The sequence below is a fragment of the Arvicanthis niloticus genome, chromosome 30 (assembly GCF_011762505.2).
Source record: "Arvicanthis niloticus isolate mArvNil1 chromosome 30, mArvNil1.pat.X, whole genome shotgun sequence".
NCBI classification, from domain to species: Eukaryota; Metazoa; Chordata; class Mammalia; order Rodentia; family Muridae; genus Arvicanthis; species Arvicanthis niloticus.
In genome coordinates, this window is record NC_133438.1 from 13,174,565 (window position 1) to 13,195,998 (window position 21,434).

At 42.8% G+C, this 21,434-nt stretch overlaps 1 protein-coding gene across 1 annotated transcript; it reads right to left on the reverse strand.

The window, feature by feature from the left end:
- Positions 1–999: 999 nt before the first annotated feature.
- Hddc2 (HD domain containing 2) lies at positions 1,000–17,025 on the reverse strand. The gene is made up of 6 exons (XM_076927922.1): positions 16,896–17,025; positions 15,711–15,832; positions 13,857–13,959; positions 10,031–10,099; positions 4,576–4,714; positions 1,000–1,375 (listed from the first exon to the last, which is right to left on the reverse strand). The coding sequence occupies exons 1-6, from the start codon at positions 16,962–16,964 to the stop codon at positions 1,278–1,280; spliced, it is 600 nt and encodes a 199-aa protein (XP_076784037.1). The 5' UTR covers positions 16,965–17,025; the 3' UTR covers positions 1,000–1,277.
- Between the last annotated feature and the right edge of the window lie 4,409 nt (positions 17,026–21,434).

Here is a 21,434-nt window from a genome sequence, read left to right on the forward strand (position 1 = left end):
AGCTTCTAGTTACAAACGCTTGAATTGGATCTGAAATTAGTTTGTGTAAAAATTCAAACCAACTAAAAACGTTCCATAATACTAATAGGCAGAATTGTTTCCCTACTAATGAAACCTTCGAAAATAGTGTTTTTACATTCCTTACTTTTCCACTCAGTAAACACACACACACACACACACACACACACACACACACACACACACACACGAGTTACTTTCGAAGAGATCATGTACCTTGCTTCCTGCAGACTGGGTATCCATGGATACTGCAGAAAGTTTCTGGAGAAACACTGCTTAGAATGTTCCATACCAGCCTTAAAGGGGTAGGGCTCTTCACTCCATACTGAATTAGCTACCAGGAAGGCTTGCGTGGACGGCCATCCCTTCCACACTTTTCAATGGAGTACACAAGCAAAGGCATGTGGCGTGGATTATTATTTCCACCAAAGAGAAATAAGAGAGAGACATGAAGTTGGTAGATACCTGCGTTTGGTGCAAATGCTCCAGTAATAACACTCTTTATCACCACTCATGATTGTTATTAGAATCAAGACATTAAATCTGAGAGAAAAAAGCTAAAGGGGAAAACACGTGGTGTTGGAAATACTATGCCCCAGTTTACATCCTCAGATGATAAAGCTCTGGGAAAGAGGGCGAGCCTGTTAGCAGGCTTAGGAATCTACAGGCAGGAGCCTGAGGCAGCACACAATAACACTCAAAATCTGGCTCTAGCTGGGCACAGTGAGGAGAGGATCTAGGGTGGTCTGGACTAGCCAGAGTGAAACCAGCAACAAAAGTTAGCCTGGAGAAAGTGACTGTGTGGTAAGAGCATCTCACCTGGGTGACACAACACAAGATTAACATTACTGCTGCACCTGAAAAAGAATCAGGTCTTAAAGGTAATTATAATTAAAAATCCTAACTTCCAATGAATCTGCCCTTCAAAGACATAGCCTAGTAAGCCTGAGTAAAAGAATAGAAGAATTCCGAAACAGAAGCCAAAGTCTGGAGTGTTTAATTTTTTTTTTTTTTTTTTTTTTTTTTAATTCACACAAAAAGGCATTCTCCTCTCCAGTCTTCATCCATGGCATCTTCCTGACCACTTCCGGTTTGGTGGCTTCTTTTAGGGCCTGGATTACATCACGTTTCTTGTTCAAGTGCAGACAACGGAAAACAGCCTCTCATCTTGAGGAGACCCCCAGGAAACACAGAAAGAAAGCAACACTGTGGAGTAGCGAGGTGAGCTCAGGAGCCCGGCTACTCCGAGGCTGTGTCCATCAGGAGCCCGGCTCTGCCAAGGCTCTGGCCATGCTGGCATTTCTCTCTGCCTCCAGCTCAGAAACAAGCTGGACTATCTCAGGGTGACTGAATTTTCCTGGGGAGGAAAAAGACATTTCCATATTAATAAGAGAAGACACTCACTTCTTCAGGTTGATCCCATGGCTATCGGGGGTCTCTGTTCTATGAGCTGGACCCATATCCACAAGCAAGAGATTCTGGGTCCAAGGAGAACACTTATAAAAGTACAAAGATGAGAATTAAACAAGGAGTCGTCAGTTAGGCAGAACTGGAGGAAACAGTACCAGGCAGCCCCTGAGTGCCTCCACCAGGAGCCGGAGGGGAAGCTTGGGTGAGAGTTGAGAGGGCCAAGACCCATCTGTTTCTTCCAAAACGGAAATGAACGAATAGGATCCAACACATGCAAAGACCATGGCCTGCTTTTGTCCCAGCTCCTCAGCCCTCCCCAGGCTTCTGCTCTGGGCAGTAACCACACCCTCAACTATTATCAGTCACTATAGATACCCAGCTAATAATAAGTCAGTATCTTACACTTACCCATGAGGCCCTCAGAGACTTGGCCCCAAAACCATTCCTCAAGTTTCATCGCCCACCCTCCACTTACCACCCATCCCAGAAGCCATGAACTCTGCTATTTCCCAAAGCAAGCAAGAGGGTTCAGAAAGCATGGATAGGAAAAGAGCACAGAGCTGTGCTGTGGATTAGAGAGAAAAGCAAAGCTAACACCCGAGGTCCTCTTCAAAACTGTTGTTACAGGGCTGGCTGGCACAATGACTCACTGGGTAAAGGCGCTCGCCATCAAGTCAGACAACCAGAGATCTACTTCCGAATCCACATGGTGAGAGGGGAGAACCAGCTCCTGAGTGGTCCCTTCCCCTCTTCCCTTCCATAACTGTGCTATGTCATGCCCCCACCTGCTATCAAATAATTAAATGTAATCAAAAAATATTTAAGTTGTAATCGTTGTAGTTTATATGTATCTTCATGTTTCTTTTATGAAACCTTTTCTTTTTAACTAATAACTTTTATATTTTTAAATGAAAATATAACTATATCCTTTTCTTCTTCCCTGTCCTTCCTCCAATTCTTTCCATGTACTGGGCCTCTTTATCTTTGTTCTCACATATATGTACTGAGGGATGAGTCCTCTCCTTAAGTGTTTGTCACTGAGGTAAAGAGAAGCCATTTCTCCGACTGGCTGCATCATGTTTATTTACTAACTTTTTAACAGAAGCAACGTGCCGAAGTACAAACAAGGTGAATCTTAACTTGAGCTCTCGACTGTTGAAAAGTGCCTGTTGCTCTGGGCTTATGTTTCTTTTTCGGCAAGCAGGCTTTGCACTAAGACAATCTGAACTCAAATTCGATTCGACTTCTGTTTTACTTTCTCCGTTTCCACTGTGAATGCATTAGATCAGGAGACAACTGACCAAAAAAGTGCAAAGACAGCCCAGACATGGCCTAGGCTTTAAATCATTGGTGAAATCTGCTATTTGGAGCCCACTCGCCACTTACAACGTGAGCCAGCACACCACAATCATAAAGAGCCAGAAAGGAAACATTCCATACGCTGTAGTTTCTGTTAGGACCAGTCACTACTGCTGCTATACTATGAAAAGAAACTCAGACAATAAATAAAAAAGGGGTGGACCCTATAAAACATGAAGCTACAAGTATGTGCCCTTGTAGTAGTTAGGGCTCAATCTCTTCTGCTTTTCAAGTTCTGGCCATGAGGTGAAGAGCATATATCCATCCATGACGCACCACCACTGCCCAAAGCAATGGGCCAAGCAATCTCAGCCTAACATGTCTAAAACTATGAGCCAAGATAACCTTCTTCCTCTTAAGTTGGTTATCTCAGGTGATTTGTCACAGTAACTGAAGCAAACAAAAGGAGAGAAGCAGAGGTTGGAGCAAGCTCAGAACAAGTGCAAACAAGGGTCATGGCAGATCAGAGAAAATGGGAACAAAGAGTTCTCACAAGGAGGATGAGGAAGAGCCCCAGAAAGATGGGTAGATGCAGGTCCCAGAACTTTTTAGGTCAGTCAAAAGTGTTAAAAAAAAGGGAAGCCATGAATTTTAAAAATAAAGGTATCAGCCTAGGGGCATAGGTCTGAAGTAGAGTGCTTATCTGACATGCCCAAGGTCCCAAGTTTGATCCCTACTCCACTCCTCCCGGCCCCTGCAGAAAACTGAATTGGCTTCATTTTCATGCAAGTAGTATTTTGGAGATAAGTCTATAAGACAGGGCTTTGTTTTGGTGAGGCCACACAAGGGTCACGGCAGATCAGAGAAAGGCCTGTCCTTACAACCCTCTCAGGGGAAACAGACACGGTGCTGACCATAAAGGGCCCCCAGGAAATGAACAAGGAGTCACATTTGAAGAAGCTATAAGAATGAACATCTGTAACATAGTAGGTGTAGTCCCTTGCTTTGTAAACTATCAAAATAAAGACAGCTAACAGTCTGCTCTGAGCAGATCACAGGAATTATCCTCCAACATCCAGACACACTCCTATAATAGAAGTCCTACTAGTGTCCCCAGGTTACACTGGATGGCTGAGTCTGGGGGCTCTCACATGCCAGGCAAGTGCTCCACTACAGAACCATATCTCTAGCTCTTGCTTTGGAGATAGAGTCTTACTATTTAACTGAGCCTATCCTCAAACTCAACCCTTCTGGATCTACTTCCTGAGTGGGAGTATGTAACACACCAGGCTTAGCAATCTCCACTGTAAAGAAAAGGAAACAAAGACTCAAAGAACCTATGTGGTTTGTGGAGATTTACACAGTTATATGTGGCATAAGGAAGACCCAAACCCGTACTTTAGAAGGCCAGGGCTGTACTAGGAGGTACACTGACGATGATGCCCACCTGGTGCAAGGTGGAAGACCTGTTTGAAGTCCCTCACTCCGACCTTATAGTTGTAAAGCACTAACAGATAAGAGCCCTTTCACACTCATTATATCCCGCTGAAAACCAGCTTTGGACTTGAAAAAGGAATTTTGGTTCCTAGTTTTCAGATGAAGCATGGGCTGTGAGACATGCAGAGCAGAATGTGAAAAATGGAGCTCTGCCACGAACATGATAGTGCTCCCCAGTGCTCCCCAGTGCCACTGGCAGCTCAACCATCCCGCCATTCCCATTTTCTTTCCAGATGCTCTACTTCAAAGGTCTACTTCTGATATGGGGCTCAATAACATACCATCAGTCCTCACACTAAGAATAAGCCAAACCAAGCCAACCAATCAAAAACGTCTCTTGAGCGTGAGTACCTGCCGTGGAATCATAAAAGTCTTGAAGCCTCCCGGGCTTATTCTCCATGTCTTCATATTCTGATGCCTGAAGGATCATTTCACACTGGTCCAGCTGCTTCACGAATCTGGCTTCTTCACTAGATTGGGTCTCATACTCCTATGGAAAGGCATATTGAATGGTTATGACTAGGCTGCCTGGGAGGGCGTTCTAGGGAATTTCCTATTTGCGTGCCTGGAGTCAGAATCCTAGCTTGGGGAATGAGTATTCAATAACAACTCCATTTTTCCACACTGTATAGATAATTAGAGGCACCTGTCTTGCAGGCACAGATCAGCACTAGGACTCCAGGAAAGGACGTTCATAATCACCCCGCAAAGCCACTGGGTGCCCTGGGAATCTCATTTGTTTATTTCAGACACTTCCAAATGCTTTTCTTCCTGTCTTGGTTTCAAGATCAACATTCTTTTTTTCTTTAAAGAAATTTAATTATATGTATGTGTGCCCGTGTGTGTGTGAGTGTGTGTGTGCCTGTGTGTATACCCGTGTGTGTGTGTGTGTGTGTGTGTGTGTGCGCGCACGCAAATGGGCACATTTGTAATTACTGTCCCTCTTGTTTGAGACAGAGATGGAGAATCTCTCATCAGCCTGTGGTTTGCTCCATGGGCTAGAAAGTCAGTGAATCCCAGGGATCTGGCCATCTCTGCCTCCCTCAATTTGAGATTGCAGGCATATTTCACCATATTTGTTTTTAGTCTTCCTCCCTCCCTCCTTCCCTCCCTCCCTCCCTCCCTCCCTTCCTTTTGGTCCACCTAGAATAATCAGTTAAGATCCTCTGGGTTATAACTACTGGGAACATTAGAGAGAATCTATGAATTTTACAAACACTACTGCATATGTTGGTGGCAGGAGATGGTGAGTCTGGTGGGAGGGGAAGAGCATCTCCACTTTTTCTTTCCCACTGTCCCTTTTGAGTAAAACAGGGAGTCCCAGGGGGGCATCTTCTCAGAGCAGAACACACACCTACCACAAGTTCCAATGACTGCTACACAGGACCATCATTCTATCAAGACCAAAGTATTCCCAACGGGTTTCCCGCAGAATTCTCATTTGTAATTCCACCCCAGATGTGTTCAGATAATAATCCTGTCATGCTTTCTTGGCATCGAGACATGATACAAATCACTGAAAGGCTTCCGAGTTGCACTTGAAGCCTTATTCTTATAAAGGCAGCCATTTGAATTTGGTAAGAGCTGAATCTTACACAGGGAAATCATTTAAACAGGAAGCCTGGTATATGTTGCTTTATCCCAAAGGCACTTTTTAAAATTACATTTTATTTAAGTGTTCATTCATATTCATAGTCACATAGTTATAATTAAATAAATTCAGGTTCACAATTTAGTCAAATAACACTGAGCAAACCAAACTAGAATTTCTTTTCTGCTCAAAGTAAGAAAAAAAATTAAGAGTGTTCAGAAATACAGTATATTGTTGTGCTGGTCAGTTTTTTTGTTTGTTTGTTTGTTTGTTTGTTTTTGTCAGCTTTACACAAAACTAGGGTCACCTGGGAAGAGGGAATCTGGATTGAACTGCCTCTATCAGAATGGCCTGCGGGGAATTTTCTTAATTAGTGATTGATTCCAGAAGGCGGATGGAGGCCTACTGTGGGCGGTGCCATCCCCTGGGGAGATGCTCCTGGTGTGTGTGAGAAAGCAGACTGAGCAAGCCAGGAAGCAGTGCTCGCCTGTAGTTTCTGGCTCTCCTCTTGCTTCAGTTATCATCCTACCGTCCCTCAATGATCAACTATTACTAGGACATGTTAACCAAATAAGCCCTTCACTCCCCAAGCTGCTAATGTTCGTACTGTTTATCACAGGAACAGAAAGCAACCTAACAATCAAATATATAGAGAATGCTAATAAATTTACAGAATACTTTAAAAGACGTGCAATTTGTTGAATTTTTCCCTTTAAAATAATTGTCAAGGCACTCTGTAATTTTATCTTTCAATAAAAAGGCATGGGATTGGTGACACGCCTCTTCAGTTGCAGGTAAAGGCGCTTGCCTGATGACCCGAGTCTGATTGCTGGAACACAAATGACAGAAAGAACCGATAACTGTAAGTTGTTCTTTGGCCTTCACATGTGCTGTGTCATACATGTATGTGGGCGTATGTTACATGGACAAAAAGTAAATTTAATAATGTTTTGTAAAGTCAGGGTTGGGCAAAGAACACTGAAGACCAAGCTCTTGGAGTGAGAGGTATTCTGACAGTTAAAGAATTCCTGAGAACTATTTCTAACATCAGACCTGAGAGTCATAGGACAGAAGAGGAAAAAGAAAAAGCTAAAGATGGAGGCTAGCATCCATGGCTTCCTGGACGGTATCTCAGCTTTCTATGCAGCGTGGGCATCATGGAGTGCGTCGGTCACAGCAGGAAGAGGCATATTCAGATTTGGTGTTCATAAGATTACTCTAATTTGCAGTGTGGAGAAAGCAGGTAAACTAGAAGCAGGGAAATCAGGTTCCAAGATGTTGTGGCATTAGCAAAAACATTATAGCCAGGTCTAAAATCACAGCAGCGAGGATACAAAACTATTGAGAACTATTACTATGAAGTGAAATAAATAAACTATATGCAAATGAAACAGCCCACTGACTTCCAGAAGCCTGCTTAAGACCGGCACCTATGTGAAGAAAGCACTGGGGTACAAAAAACACTTAGAGGCAACGGGTGTTAACTATAAGCCTCAAGTGTGCAGACAGATTGGGCAAGATTCTGTGCACCTTGTAAATGAGTTCTAGGAGCTGACACAAGGACACTAAGATACTCCCTGTCTTACCCCTGGTTCATCTTTTATCAGGATAGGGACCCATGCTGGCAAGAGAATCAAAACTGAGTGGAGTAAAGGTTATCAAGACGAAGAAAGAAAAGACCTAGATAAATATGGGAAAGAAAAACAAAGTTAGGAAATCCCTAAAAAAAAAGTCTCCATATTTCCCTAATATTACATTAAAACATCAACACACCCAGATACACAAACACACCCATCAGTTCAGGAAATATAATTTCAAACCAAGATGAGCAACAGATAATCCCAGTGGTCGGATCCCACACACACACACTTAGATAGAAGAGAAAGTAATTCCCTATTCACACCAGAAAGACATTCTCAGATCTAAAAATAGATCAAACCTACCACAAACTACCCTCAAAGAACTAAAAGACACACACACACACAAGTAAGCCACTAAGGAACAACCTAGAAAGAAAACCAGAGGTAGAGCTTGCTTTAGCGAAGACAACTAAGTGACATGGAATCCAAGGGCGACCGAGTGTGGAGAATACGCCTAAGAGAAATAAAAGCTGAGACAGAGGGTATCTTTAATAGTTTTAAAAGGTAAGATACAAAGGGTTTCCGAGAAACTGGAAACACTGGCAGTTGGCAGAAAAAGAACAAAAGCATACAGGAGCAGTAGAAAATAAAAAGAAAAAAAATAAAAATTACATGTCAATAAAATCTCCTTGCAATTACATTTTTTCTAAAGTATACTGAAAGCAGAGACTAAATACCCAAGGAAATTAACTCAGAATGATCAATACAAAAATACATTCTAATGAAAATTAACAAACAGAAAAGAAATTCTTTGGACTCCTATATAAGAACAGAATCTGGCATATAGTGAAAATAAATTGACGACTAACTGTTTTATGTTAGAAGAAAACGAGAGAAATGGACTTAATACACTCGAGAAAAAGAACTATGAGCTAGAGATATCCACAGAAACCTAATTTTATGGACTTAAAAAAAAATACAGAAAAACTGAGTCAAATGCAAGAAGTTAGGGAAAGATGCCTGAGGAGCTCTCCTGAAGAATCAACCACAGAGAAGTCTCAAACACTGAACTGTTCAAGAGTTGACAGGCCTAGAACTGACCAGTCTGGGTGGGTGTGTTGGGATGAGGCTGGTGCAAGGCTATTCCTGCTGTCAACAAAGTCAATCATTTTTTTCTCACTTTTCCTGTAAGAATTGCAACCAAAGAGTCGACAAGGGGGAAACACAAAAATATATAAGCTACAAAATAAAAACATTAGAGCATTACCTTCCTATAACCACCAAGGTTTGGAGGATAGAAACATAAAGAAAAAGGAATTCTGTACTACCACTGCTTTAGAAGTGGTGGGGCCTGGGAGAATAGTGACATGACCTAAAGTCTCATAAAATAGCCAACTTTATTCAGAGCCCATAAGTGAGGTAGATCTAAAGTCCCATATAATAGCCAACTTTATATAAGCAAGCGCACAGGAGAGCGAGCCCCTGCACTGGATGGGCCCAGTCTATGCCTTTCACCTAGATTTCACTCCATGCATTTATAGATGGGCAACAGACTCAGTAAAAGGACAGCACCCAAGGTCACAGGACTAAAGGTCAGTTCTGAACTACCTCAATGCCACGTTGTCTTAGTCAGTGTTTCTATTCCTGCACAAACATCATGACCAAGAAGCAAGGAAACGGGAGGAAAGGGTTTACTCAGCTTACACTTCCACATTGTTGTTCATCATCAACGGAAGTCAGGACTGGAACTCAAGCAGGTCAGGAAGCAGGAGCTGATGCAGAGGCCATGAAGGGATGGATGGCTTGCTCAGCTTGCTTTCTTACAGAACCCAAGACTATCAACCTAGGGATGGTACCACCCACAATGCCCCCCCCCCCCATCACTAATTGAAAAAAAAATGCCTTACAGCTGGATCTCATGGAGGCATTTTCTCAAGGGAGGCTCCTTTCTCTGTGATAGCTCCAGCTTGTGTCAAGTTGACACAAAACCAGCCAGTACACACGTGTGGAGTCCAGAGGACAACTTCAGCTGCCACTCCTCAGGTGTCTCCCACCTTGTTTTAAGTGTGTCATTCACATGTGTTAAGAATTAGAAATGGAGGCTGGGTAGATGACTCAGTCAGTAAAGGTGCTTATCTTGCAAACAAGAGGACGTAAATTCAATCCCCAGAACCAAAGTGGAAACTAGCATGCTTACACTTCCACATTGCTGTTCACCATCAAAGGAAGACCGAGATACACTGAGAGACTTTGTCTCAAAATCAAGGTGAAGGATCTCTTAGGAACCACAGCCAAGGTTGACCTCTGGCCTGCACACTCACAGATACACACATGTAAGCACGTATGCACACAAATTGAGGAATCAGGTATGGGTACATGGGTGTGGACAAAGCAGCCAGAAATACAAGCGCTGTGCACCGAGAGCTGCCCCAGGGACTGAGGCTGGAAGGGAAGTACAAACAATGACAAATGAAAACTTTTGTTAAGAGCAGAGAAGTCTCTGTAGCAGCTAGAAGACAGAATCCACAGCAAATTAGACAGACACGAGTAACACAAGCTGAGAAACTAAAACACAGGCAAGCTATGTAAAATTCAATAACAATAAATATAAAATGAGCCCAGAATGTACACTCACTTCCCAGAGTTCATACAGCTCCTTTCTGAGGTCCTCTGGCAGCAGCTGGGTTATCTGTTTCATAGCCTCCTGAAACATGAAAACGTTATATTCACCTCCATCTAAGTCAGTATGTAGTCTACAAAAGCCAAACAAGGGGCTTAGATTATTCTGAATAACTCCCAGTAAACTGGCCTTTACTGGTTCCATTTTAAAAATTATATTAATTTTCTATTACTTCCGTTATTACAAAACTTAAAAGCATCACACTTCTAGGCAATTATGGCCATTGAACTAACAGAAGTTACACTGTTTCCTAGAATGCACGGCTGAATCCCCTGTCCTCTCTGCTCTGAAGGACCTTATATCTAAAGTGGCTGCCCACCTGAAAGCACTCTCCTACACTCTGGTGGTCCACAGTGTCAAACAGCAGGGCAATAACCAGCGGGTGGAATGACTGTGTCCCTAGCAACTTTTTGAGGAAGATGTTCTTGCAACTCAATGCTGGCCACTTTGGGGCCTTCCCAGGATGTGTCCAGCAGAGTCTAAACACACCTTTGTCACCACAAGTGACATTATCCAAAACCCAGAGAAAAGTAGAGAATGAAAGAACCAAGGTCAAAGGTGTTCTTCCCCCACGCGTATGTACTTCCAAGTCCCACGTGGTACCCACAGTCCACCCTCGTCCTTCCCTTCAACCATTCTACCATTCATCAAAATATCACATCTTTTAAAGGGCAACTGGCTTCCAAATAGCCTGAAATTCTTTCACCATCTCATCCCGTCTACCTCTTACTCTATTCTGGTGTTAACCAGAGGCTAAACTCTTTGAAAAGAATAATCTGTTAAACATCAATTTCAGTAAGAGCAAGGTCTCATATAAAATAAAACAAGGAATTGGAGAAAAAGATTGGGAATTTGTGTGCGCATTTATAAAACAACGGAAGGAAAAAATGCCCTGTAGCTTACAAATGCATCTAGAGCAAGCAGAATTCACCAGTACCAGCAATTTGCTTTTATGGGTGGCAGCAGCATCCTGAGTGGCAGGAAATGTATTTTATATTTCCATTCTTATTTCTTTATTGTAAATCTCCACAATGCACTTGAGAAAATACATTTTTATATATTGTCTCCCTAAGTATTGTGCTTTACCATACTATCCAGCAATATCTTATTTCTTGTTTTATTTTTCAGAAGTCCTCAAAAGACACTTGAGTATAGGTATATTTAAGTCCAATCTACTTGGAGTACATGCTTAACCACTTTGCTTTGAGTGGGAATTATTTGTCTGCCTCTTCTTAGCTGACTGGCCGAGCACTGAGCATAGCAGAACACAATGTAGTCCTGGCCTCCCTCATGCAAGATACTTTATTCTTATGAGAACATCCCAAAGCCTGAATTAGCATTTCGGAGATCATATCATCCAAATGCTGACCTATTAAAAAGCCTCTTACTGATAGAATTTATTATGCTCTCTGAAAAATCCTGCCTAGCCAGTCAAGAAACTTCTGGGCAGATGATGCTTCTGGTTCACATTATGCACGTCTCTCCCAAGGGCAAGGAGCCTTCATTTAATTATCTTAATGCATGTCTCAGAGAGGCGAATCTTGTGCATAAACACCATCTATAAAAGGAATCCCAACCTTCCTGTTCCTGAACCCAGACCAGGAGTCTGAAGAGGCAATGACTCGCCAGCCCCTGAGGTTCTCAGCCAAGAACTTGATGTTCTCTAAGATGCTCGCTTGGTCCTTCTGCCTATGACATTTATTCCTCTGTGAATCAGCAGGAGTGGGCTGCAGCAAGGATGACGGGGGCCAGAAAGGGTTTTTCTCCTAGCAAGAATATGGCACTCCAGAAGACACCAGCACCATGATTGTTCAGGACCTCTCGCTCACCCCTCAGGCAACGCTAACCAGGACCCATCCTATCAGGAGTCATTGGTTTTCTCCCCCTCTGGTAGCTGTGTTTCCTTTACCGGGTCTGTGATTCTTCTTGAGAAGTTTCTGGCATGCTCTTCTGGAGAGTAAACCTTCATGCCCTTCCAGAGGGACAGTATATCTCCTTTCCTGGCAAATTTCCCCCTGCCATCTCCTCTGTCCACAGCAATCTTCAGCATGACTTTCCATTCTAATGTCCTTATTTATACAGAAATGAAACCCGCGTCCTCCAACAAGCTCCACCCCTCAGGAGTCTCTTCTCCATCCTCTTACTCTAGATCACACCTCATTCCCCATCATCCTCTGCTCCAAGTGCCAATTCCTTCGTACAATGGAGAACTGCGGCAGATTGCTTTCCTTCTGCATGAATTCTATCAAGCAACCTAATATACAGATTCAGCTAGTTGTCTACAAACTCTATACAGACTCAGCTAGTTGTCTACAAACTCTATACAGACTCAGCTAGTTGTCTACAAACTCTACAGACTCAGCTAGTTGTCTACAAACTCTACAGACTCAGCTAGTTGTCTACAAACTCTATACAGACTCAGCTAGTTGTCTACAAACTCTACAGACTCAGCTAGTTGTCTACAAACTCTACAGACTCAGCTAGTTGTCTACAAACTCTACAGACTCAGCTAGTTGTCTACAAACTCTACAGACTCAGCTAGTTGTCTACAAACTCTACAGACTCAGCTAGTTGTCTACAAACTCTACAGACTCAGCTAGTTGTCTACAAACTCTATACAGACTCAGCTAGTTGTCTACAAACTCTATACAGACTCAGCTAGTTGTCTACAAACTCTATACAGACTCAGCTAGTTGTCTACAAACTCTACAGACTCAGCTAGTTGTCTACAAACTCTACAGACTCAGCTAGTTGTCTACAAACTCTACAGACTCAGCTAGTTGTCTACAAACTCTATACAGACTCAGCTAGTTGTCTACAAACTCTACAGACTCAGCTAGTTGTCTACAAACTCTATACAGACTCAGCTAGTTGTCTACAAACTCTACAGACTCAGCTAGTTGTCTACAAACTCTACAGACTCAGCTAGTTGTCTACAAACTCTACAGACTCAGCTAGTTGTCTACAAACTCTACAGACTCAGCTAGTTGTCTACAAACTCTACAGACTCAGCTAGTTGTCTACAAACTCTATACAGACTCAGCTAGTTGTCTACAAACTCTATACAGACTCAGCTAGTTATCTACTAAACTCTATACAGACTCAGCTAGTTGTCTACAAACTCTATACAGACTCAGCTAGTTGTCTACAAACTCTATACAGACTCAGCTAGTTGTCTACAAACTCTACAGACTCAGCTAGTTGTCTACAAACTCTACAGACTCAGCTAGTTGTCTACAAACTCTATGCAGACTCAGCTAGTTGTCTACAAACTCTATACAGACTCAGCTAGTTATCTACTAAACTCTATACAGACTCAGCTAGTTGTCTACAAACTCTATACAGACTCAGCTAGTTGTCTACTAAACTGTACAGTCTCAGCTAGTTGTCTACAAACTCTACAGACTCAGCTAGTTGTCTACAAACTCTACAGACTCAGCTAGTTGTCTACAAACTCTACAGACTCAGCTAGTTGTCTACAAACTCTACAGACTCAGCTAGTTGTCTACAAACTCTACAGACTCAGCTAGTTGTCTACAAACTCTATACAGACTCAGCTAGTTATCTACTAAACTCTGTACAGTCTCAGCTAGTTGACTGTCATCAGTTGAACTCCATCTCAACACCTAGGCTCTAAAACTCTAAGCACATCCTCTCCAACCTTCCCCTCCTGAGACTGCTAGGTAGTGTCCTCCTTTCTTGCAATAGGGCTGGTGAATTCATTTGCTTAGGTGACAGGTTCTCCTTGAGATCTTTTGCAGAGTTGATAACCATCACTGACCTCCTCTCTTCGGTGCTTCTCTTCCTTAGGGATGTTATCTGCAGGTGCTATGTCCCCGACGATGCATTCTGCCATGTCGTGAACCAGGGCTAGGCGTATACATCTGAGCAGGCGAGAAATGTTGAATAATTACACAAAATTACATTCACCACAAATTTCCTTTCTACATTATTATTATTATTTTAATGTATGGGAACAAACTGCCGTTGTCTTCAGACACACCATAAGAGACCATCTGATCCCATTACAGATGGTTGTGACCCACAGTGTAGGTGCTGGAAATTGAACTCAGGCCTTGGGAAGAGCAGTCAATGCTCTTAACTACGGAGCCATCTCTCCAGTTCTCTATACTATTTTTAAGCTCAATAATATATTTTTCTTTCTCCTTCCTCCCACATAGACTATTTTAATACAATTCATTCTAAAGTAATTATACTCTACCAGCCTACATTAGTACTGAGTCAAAACTGCTCATGAATACTTAACACAATATTATCTATCTATATAAACTAACAGAGTATAGGATAAACTGAATTTTTAAAAAACGGTTGATTTTACAAACGCTTATTTTAGAAGGTCAGGAGACGTTTTACTCGCACAAAATTTTGAACCTCCAATGTCCTCTTGCCAAAATGATCGATATACAGGGTGATGGATGCAGCTGAACTGATAGGGCTTTGAGGTTGTATAGTAAGGCTGCTGACTTTACTAGTTCTAGAAGTTTACCAAATTACTCACTAACCTCAAGTGCTTCCTTTTGTCACCCTACATTGTATCCGTAGAAAATGAGACTGGAGAGTTACAGCTTGTAGTGTACGGACTTACCAGGCACAAGGCCCTGCGTGTGATGCACAGAATCTAAAAGGGGGAGGGGGAAGTACTTCATAATGGAGGCATGAAAATGACGTTAAATAATGCTCTCATTCTATTCCGATCCTTTAACTCTCATGGCTATGAGAATAATCAGAGAATGGCAGGTGCAAATAATGAGGCAGGGGCCCAGAAGGGCTGGCATTTCTCAGTCTTAATATTCAACAAAAGGTCTTGAAGGCTCCTGGGTTTCCCTGCTTTTAGCTGTCTTCTGGTCCAGTTCAAAACCTCTGACCAAGCTCATTCATATCTCCAACTGACTTCATTTGTGTCTTGTGGTTTTTGTTCGTTTGTTTGTTTCCCCAAAATCCCTTAAGTCCCACACTACCTACAGAGCAATAGAACTCGCTGGGCTCCCCAAGAACTTCGCTGGAGTCAATCTTACTTCCTTTTGTCCCCCAAAGTACTACTCCATTACCTTCCCACCACCAGCGTTTTGTTTCTGGATGCTCTGTATGCAGAGCCTTTCACTACTTCTCAACCCGTGTCACTCAGCTCAGATGCCATCTGACCCGTGAAGACCAACCAAGAACATGATACCTCCCCTGCTACTAGAGTAACTGGCTAATTTCCTACCTTAACTTATTATGCGATTTTTACTGAAGCCACATCAGGCCTGTGCAATTCATAAACTCTTGTCTTGTAGTTCCCAAGCATTTAAAAAAAAAAAAAAAAACCTTGCTGATTATCTAAAGAGATGCTACCTCTTTATAGCTTCTATGAGGTTATTGCCACACTACTTAAACAATGTGGCCTCACAAATGGCTATCGCTATTTATAAAAGCAGCTAGTTCAAAGCAAAATAAATACTAATGCAAAGATACAATTCACACATATTCATCCTTCAAGACCCTTCATTCCCATTTGTTTCCCCTGAGACCAACACACACTGTAACAACAGAAAACTTACTGAAGTTTACAACTGAACAAATCCTCACACAGAGTCCACAGACCTTCACAAGCACCAACATTCAAATAACTTACCTATCCTTGTTAAGACTGTCATCTCTGGTCACCATAGCCATAACTGCCATCCGGTACATGTGATCTGACACGCTCTCTGGCTTGTCGACATTTCTGTATACCCAGCCAGTCCGTGGGACTCTCTAATAAATAAGATAAGGAATTACACAAACAAAATACCATCACTGGAAACAACAACAACAAATCTGACAGGTGCTCTTTAAGAAAATGTCACAGAGCCACATGTCAGCCGTATAGTGGTTTCAAACCTTTTTTTTTTTTAAATGCTTTATTTAAACTCATCATAGTGATCAAAATCTGAAATCAAACTAGTGAGTGGGCAAAATGCAATTCACAAGTATACAGAAGTCCAATAGTCTTTACTCTGTGCTAATGAAGTTTAACTATGGGACAAATACACAGAAAGTTTTTAGACATAAAAGCAAATCTGGAACCCCAGAACTCAACAGGTAAAGACCTGAGTTCCAGGCTGCCAGCCTGTGTTGTCCATCTGGTCTCAAAACTGTGTTGTAGTTAAAAAAGAAAGAAAGAAAGAAAGAAAGAAAGAAAGAAAGAAAGAAAGAAAGAAAGAAAGGCAAAGCCCCTGTAGTTTTTCCCAACTGGGAGAGTAGTAGGTTTTTTCCATCCAAGAACCAATTTCAATACAATAACAGACTATTTTGCACATACAACATGTGACAGCCTCCTCCGCTCTAACTCAGATGGTTTGGAGGAGTTTCCGTTGCAGCCAAGCCTTTTATTCAGATCATGTGGTGATCATGTGAGTCTGCATTTTCCCTGGGAGTTCTACGCTTCTAAAGAATTTCACAAATAGTAGTCACGGTGTCAGGGAACAGCTCATCTTGGAACGTAGGGGGGGTTCTGCACAAGCTCTCTCTGCCAAGCAAGGGCTGGTGCACGCTGAACCCGAATTACTGAAACGGTCATGTCCGGAAGTCACGGCGACAGAGGAAGGTCCCCACTGCTCACGCGCAGAGACCCGACTCCTGCCTTCCGCTGCAGCGATGCAGCAGCGTCCACAGCCTGGGCTGTGGCGGAGCCGGACCTGGAGCGTGCGCGAGTCCGGGGTTCAGCATCGGCTGGGTCCCCGCTAGCTCCTTCCCGGCTGAGCGAGGGAGGTTGCGTGAGGTCGGAGCCTGAGCTGGTCCGTGCCGCCTCCCGGCCAGGCCGAGTCCACTTGCTCACCTTGAGCTGCCCGACTAGACGCAGAAAACGTAGCAGCCCGGCCCCGCAGCCGGATGACGCCGAAGCCATGCTACAGGGCACAAGAGCTGGGTGATGTCGCCCACAGGCCCCTCCCCGCCCTCCTCCAGCTCCTCCCCCACCCTATGGCTCCTCCCCACCGTCCTTCTGCCTCACCGTGCTATTTGGCTCCTCCCCACAGACCTACTTCCTCTGTTGGTGGACCACCTTCTCTGTATGGCCGCCTGTGCTCAGACTTTCTTTGGTCTCTGCTCAAGCAACCACCAGCAACTTCCAAGTGGATCGCAGCTTGACGCTAAGGGCAGAAAGGCCTGAGGAGGAAGAGGGTGGATAATGCCTGCAAACCTTGCCTCTTAGAAGCCCAGTGTCAGATTGGCAGGAAGAGCTACCTATAAGGAGCTCCGCTTAAAGGCTGAACATCCATAACCAGTTTAACAAAGGCATTGGGCAAGCCTGTGAAGGGAGGAAATGGTTGGCGGACGTACCGGGAAGGTTTTGGTAGAAGCAGGAAATGGGCTAGTAAGAGCAAGCCCATGGTGAAACCACAAGCATCCATTCTGGCGGAAACTGATCAGCATCTTCCAGGACTACCTGACTCGTTTCCATTGATAATTTAATGGTACAAGGTTTTAAAGGCAGTTAATGGATATGGACAAAATTCCAGAAGAAAGGGTAATAAAAAGGAATTCCAATTTTATTTGTAACAAAGTAGATTTATACAGGGCACTAAAAGCTGGTGGTTCTTATGAACCATTGTCTGTTCTTGTTTCTTATTACTTAATACACCTCTCATGTCTTCCATTTGAGCCAGGATACTGTACCTGGAACTATGTTAGAAAATATGTAGTCGTCGTAGCTTAAAGTTGATATAGAATGTTGCTCAGTAGATTCTATAGAACCCTAAGGCAGCATCCATGAGCACTGTCCAGGATTATAGTTACCTCTACAGAAGACATTAAAAGTTGGTGGTATAATACAGTGATGGGGCACTTGTATGCATGAGGTCCCGAGTTATCTTCAGCACTGAGCATAGGTGAGTAATTTATCACGTCGTGTTATCTATAAAATAAAAGCACAAGCTTCAGATGCCAGCGCCACCAGGCTGCCTTGCTATATGCCAAGTTCCCAGGTGTAGAGGGCCCTATTCCTGTTTTTATATTTAACCCTTATCTGCTTTCTCCCTATAAATCACACTGTTAAGACACTCAAATCAGAGTGTTTGAATCAGAAGTTATCACAGTAAAAATGCCTGTGAAAGTGGTGCTTTAAGTATAAAGCCTTCTGGACATCTTAAATAGGACTGTATGCAAGTAGAACGTCTTAAATGACACCTTGCTTACCACCCTAGCTTGACAGCATGAACTTGGGAGAGTGGGGGACTTCTTATTCAGAGCATCAAGCAACTTGTACTCTGAGGGTTAAGAAGATTCACATGGGCAAAGTATTTATGACAAAGACAAGCCATATGTGGCAAGAACATGTTTTCCCATAGAGGCCCATGAATAACATCAGCTGAAGTAAATTCACTCCTATTCAATCTACTTGGGAGGAGCACAAAAAGCACAGACCAAGAACAATCCTGGGTTTTGAAGAAGCTGCAGTCACAAGACGCTTGCCTTGTTTCCTTGGGGTTTTCTCACAAGCACTCAGAATTCCCCTTGCTCAACTCCATTCTTCACTGTGTTCTGACAGCACCCATCACTTGCATCAAGATTTAGCAGTGAAAGAACATTCCTATTAGAATAGGAGCAGAAGAAACAGGTTGGGGAGCAGGGAAAGACCTCATGAGTGACATGTCTTGAACCACTGGCATTACTTAAAGATCTCTTGCAAAGGGACTCAGTGGCCTTCATGGGCTTACGAAGCATGCGTGTAATGCAGCTTATTGAGAGGAAAGCAGAGTTGTAAGCAGTTTGTAGGTTGGCTACTGACCCTAGAAGGGTGAAGCAGCATAGCATGGAAAGAAGCTCTGACCTGGACCTGAAGTCCAGCTTTCTACTTCAGAGGAATCATGGACAGGGCGCTCCTCTGATAACCTCAATCTCTTGCATAGCAGCTATTTATAATAGGATTGAATCATATGTGGGTCATAGCTCAAGAAGTAATGGGGCATCCCCATGGGATTACAACAGCTATTATTGCCATGTCGTATGCAAATAAGCTTGCTCAAGGTTGTATATATATATATATTATTTAAAAGAATATTTTATACTCTCAAGGACTTACTTATTTCCTTAATGATAATAAATTCTCCAAAGGCAAAGGCTATACAGTACCGGTAATGGAATACTGTGAGAGCTAATCCTGTGGCTGCAAACACGCCCTAGAAATACTGTTCAGGTCCATAACTGTAGTATTCCTTTGTTGCTTTGATAGCATGCTCTAACATTTTAGACTTAAGCTCCATAACCTCCCCAAACACACCTGTGGACCAAGTGTGAATTTTTCAAAAATGACTGGTTTGTCCCTTTGTAAGTTTACCATTTAGTTGATAGTTGCATACGGCAGAAATTTAATAACTATTCAAGTCAATATTCAATGTATTCACTTGATTCTACAGTTTATGCCAAAGGATATTGTACTAGGGATATATCAGTGAAAGTCTGATCATTTATCTTTGCTCTTAAAAAAAACTATTTTTAGGCACATGGTGGTACTTGCCTTTAATCCCAGCCCTCAGGGACAAAGGCAAACAGATATCTGAGTTTAGGTCCAGCCTGGTCTACAGAATACGTTTTTGGACAGCCAGACTACATAGAAAACTTCTGTTTGTTTTTTTTTTTAAAAACAAAACAAAACAAAACAAAAACAAACAAAGAAAAATACCTAGAAATTTAATCTCCATTTTTAATTTGACTAGGTTAAGAAACACCCAATGGTCTTATAAAGCAGACCTCTAAGTGTGTCCATGAGGCATTTCTAAGAGGATTAAAGCACGGAAGCTCTGTCTTAATGAGCGGCTTCATCCCTTGAAGGTTTTATAATATTATATTTTATAATATAATATTTTTATGTTTATAAACAATATATATAATATTTTATAATATATAACAATAACAATATTTTATAATGTAATATTGCATTGCTGGCAAAGGTAGAAGGCGGGAGCTAGCTAGAGGAAATGGGGGGCTGGGAGTGGGCCCCATGGGCCATATCTTCCTTTGGGTACTGTAATAATCAGCTTTAATTGTCAAGGTGACACAATCTAGAATCACATGAGACAAGAGTATCAATGAGAGATTATGTAGATTATGTTGGCCTGTGGGGGTGTCTGTGAGGGACTGTCTTAATGATGAGGGAAGACCCGGGTGGAGAGTGGGAGGTACTAGTCCTTGTGTTTGCAAAAAGTCAGCAGAGCCTCACACACGTGCACAGTGATTCATTTCTTCTCTGTGGATGTGTAGCTATGATGTGACGTGCTGCTTTTATGGGCTAGAACCTGGAATGGAGCTAAGGTAAGCCCTTCCTCCTTGTGTTGCCTCTTGTCAAGGTATTTTATCATGGAATCAGAAGACAGGCCAGGCAGCCTTCTCTGTGCTTTCTGTCTGATACAACGCTCTGGTCCACCACCCTTCCATACCATGATGATCCCAGAGGGTTGAGCCCTCTGAAACCCTGAGGAAAAATAAATATTCCCTCTATAGGTTGATTTTCTCCAGTATTTGGAAACAGTGCCACAGAAGCCCAATGAATATGAAGAGGGGGAAAAACAAAACCAAAAACCAAAAAACCAACTTGTTGCCACACAAGGCTTAGATTACAGTCAGGTGAAGATAGTTACAAGTGAGAGAAAATCCCAATGCAGGTGGTGTGATGAGACAGGACTACTATTGTCAATTTGATTGGATTTTTAAAGCACATAGAGAATTAAGGAAGCACACTTCTGGGTATGTGTGTAAAGGAATTTCTAGACAAGATTGACTTAGGAAACAAACTGGCCTAAATGTGGACCGCACCATTCAATAGGTGGGAGACCTTCACTGTATGGGAGTGGGGTGGCAGGAGTCAAAAAAGTGTAGTTATAGAGTCTCTCTCTCTCAATTTTCCCCCTCCCCCTCCTCCTCCTCCTCCTCCTCCTCCTCCTCCTCCTCCTCCTCCTCCTCCTCCTCCTCCTCCCCCTCTTCTTCTTCTTCCTCCTCTTCTTCTTCTTCTTCTTCTTCTTCTTCTTCTTCTTCTTCTTCTTCTTCTTCTTCTTCTTCTTCTTCTTCTTCTCCTTCTCCTCCTCCTCCTCCTCCTCCTCCTCCTCCTCCTCCTCCTCTTCCTCCTCCTCCCCCTCTTCTTCTTCTTCCTCTTCCTCCTCTTCCTCTTCCTCCTCCTCTTCCTCTTCTCTCCCATTTTCTTCCACCTTTCCTCTCTTCTCCCTATCCCCCTCCCTCCCTTTTTCACTTCCTCTGTTTTCTGATATTGGGGTCACACTGCTCTGATATACCCTTTCCACCATGGTGAGTTAGAATCCTTTCACTTTGAGCCAAAATAAACCTTGCCTTCCTTAACTTGTGTTAATTTCATTTAAATTCATTT

Bases quoted from the DNA above. Each gene is read 5' to 3' on its own strand.
- Hddc2 (XM_076927922.1), bottom strand. From the start codon at position 16,964: ATGGCTTCGGCGTCATCCGGCTGCGGGGCCGGGCTGCTACGTTTTCTG. The intron at 4,715-10,030 runs GTGAGTGTACAT...GCCTTTCCATAG, and splicing joins AGCTGTATGAACTCTGGGAA to GAGTATGAGACCCAATCTAG. The intron at 1,376-4,575 runs GTACTCACGCTC...TTTCCTCCCCAG, and splicing joins CTTTTATGATTCCACGGCAG to GAAAATTCAGTCACCCTGAG.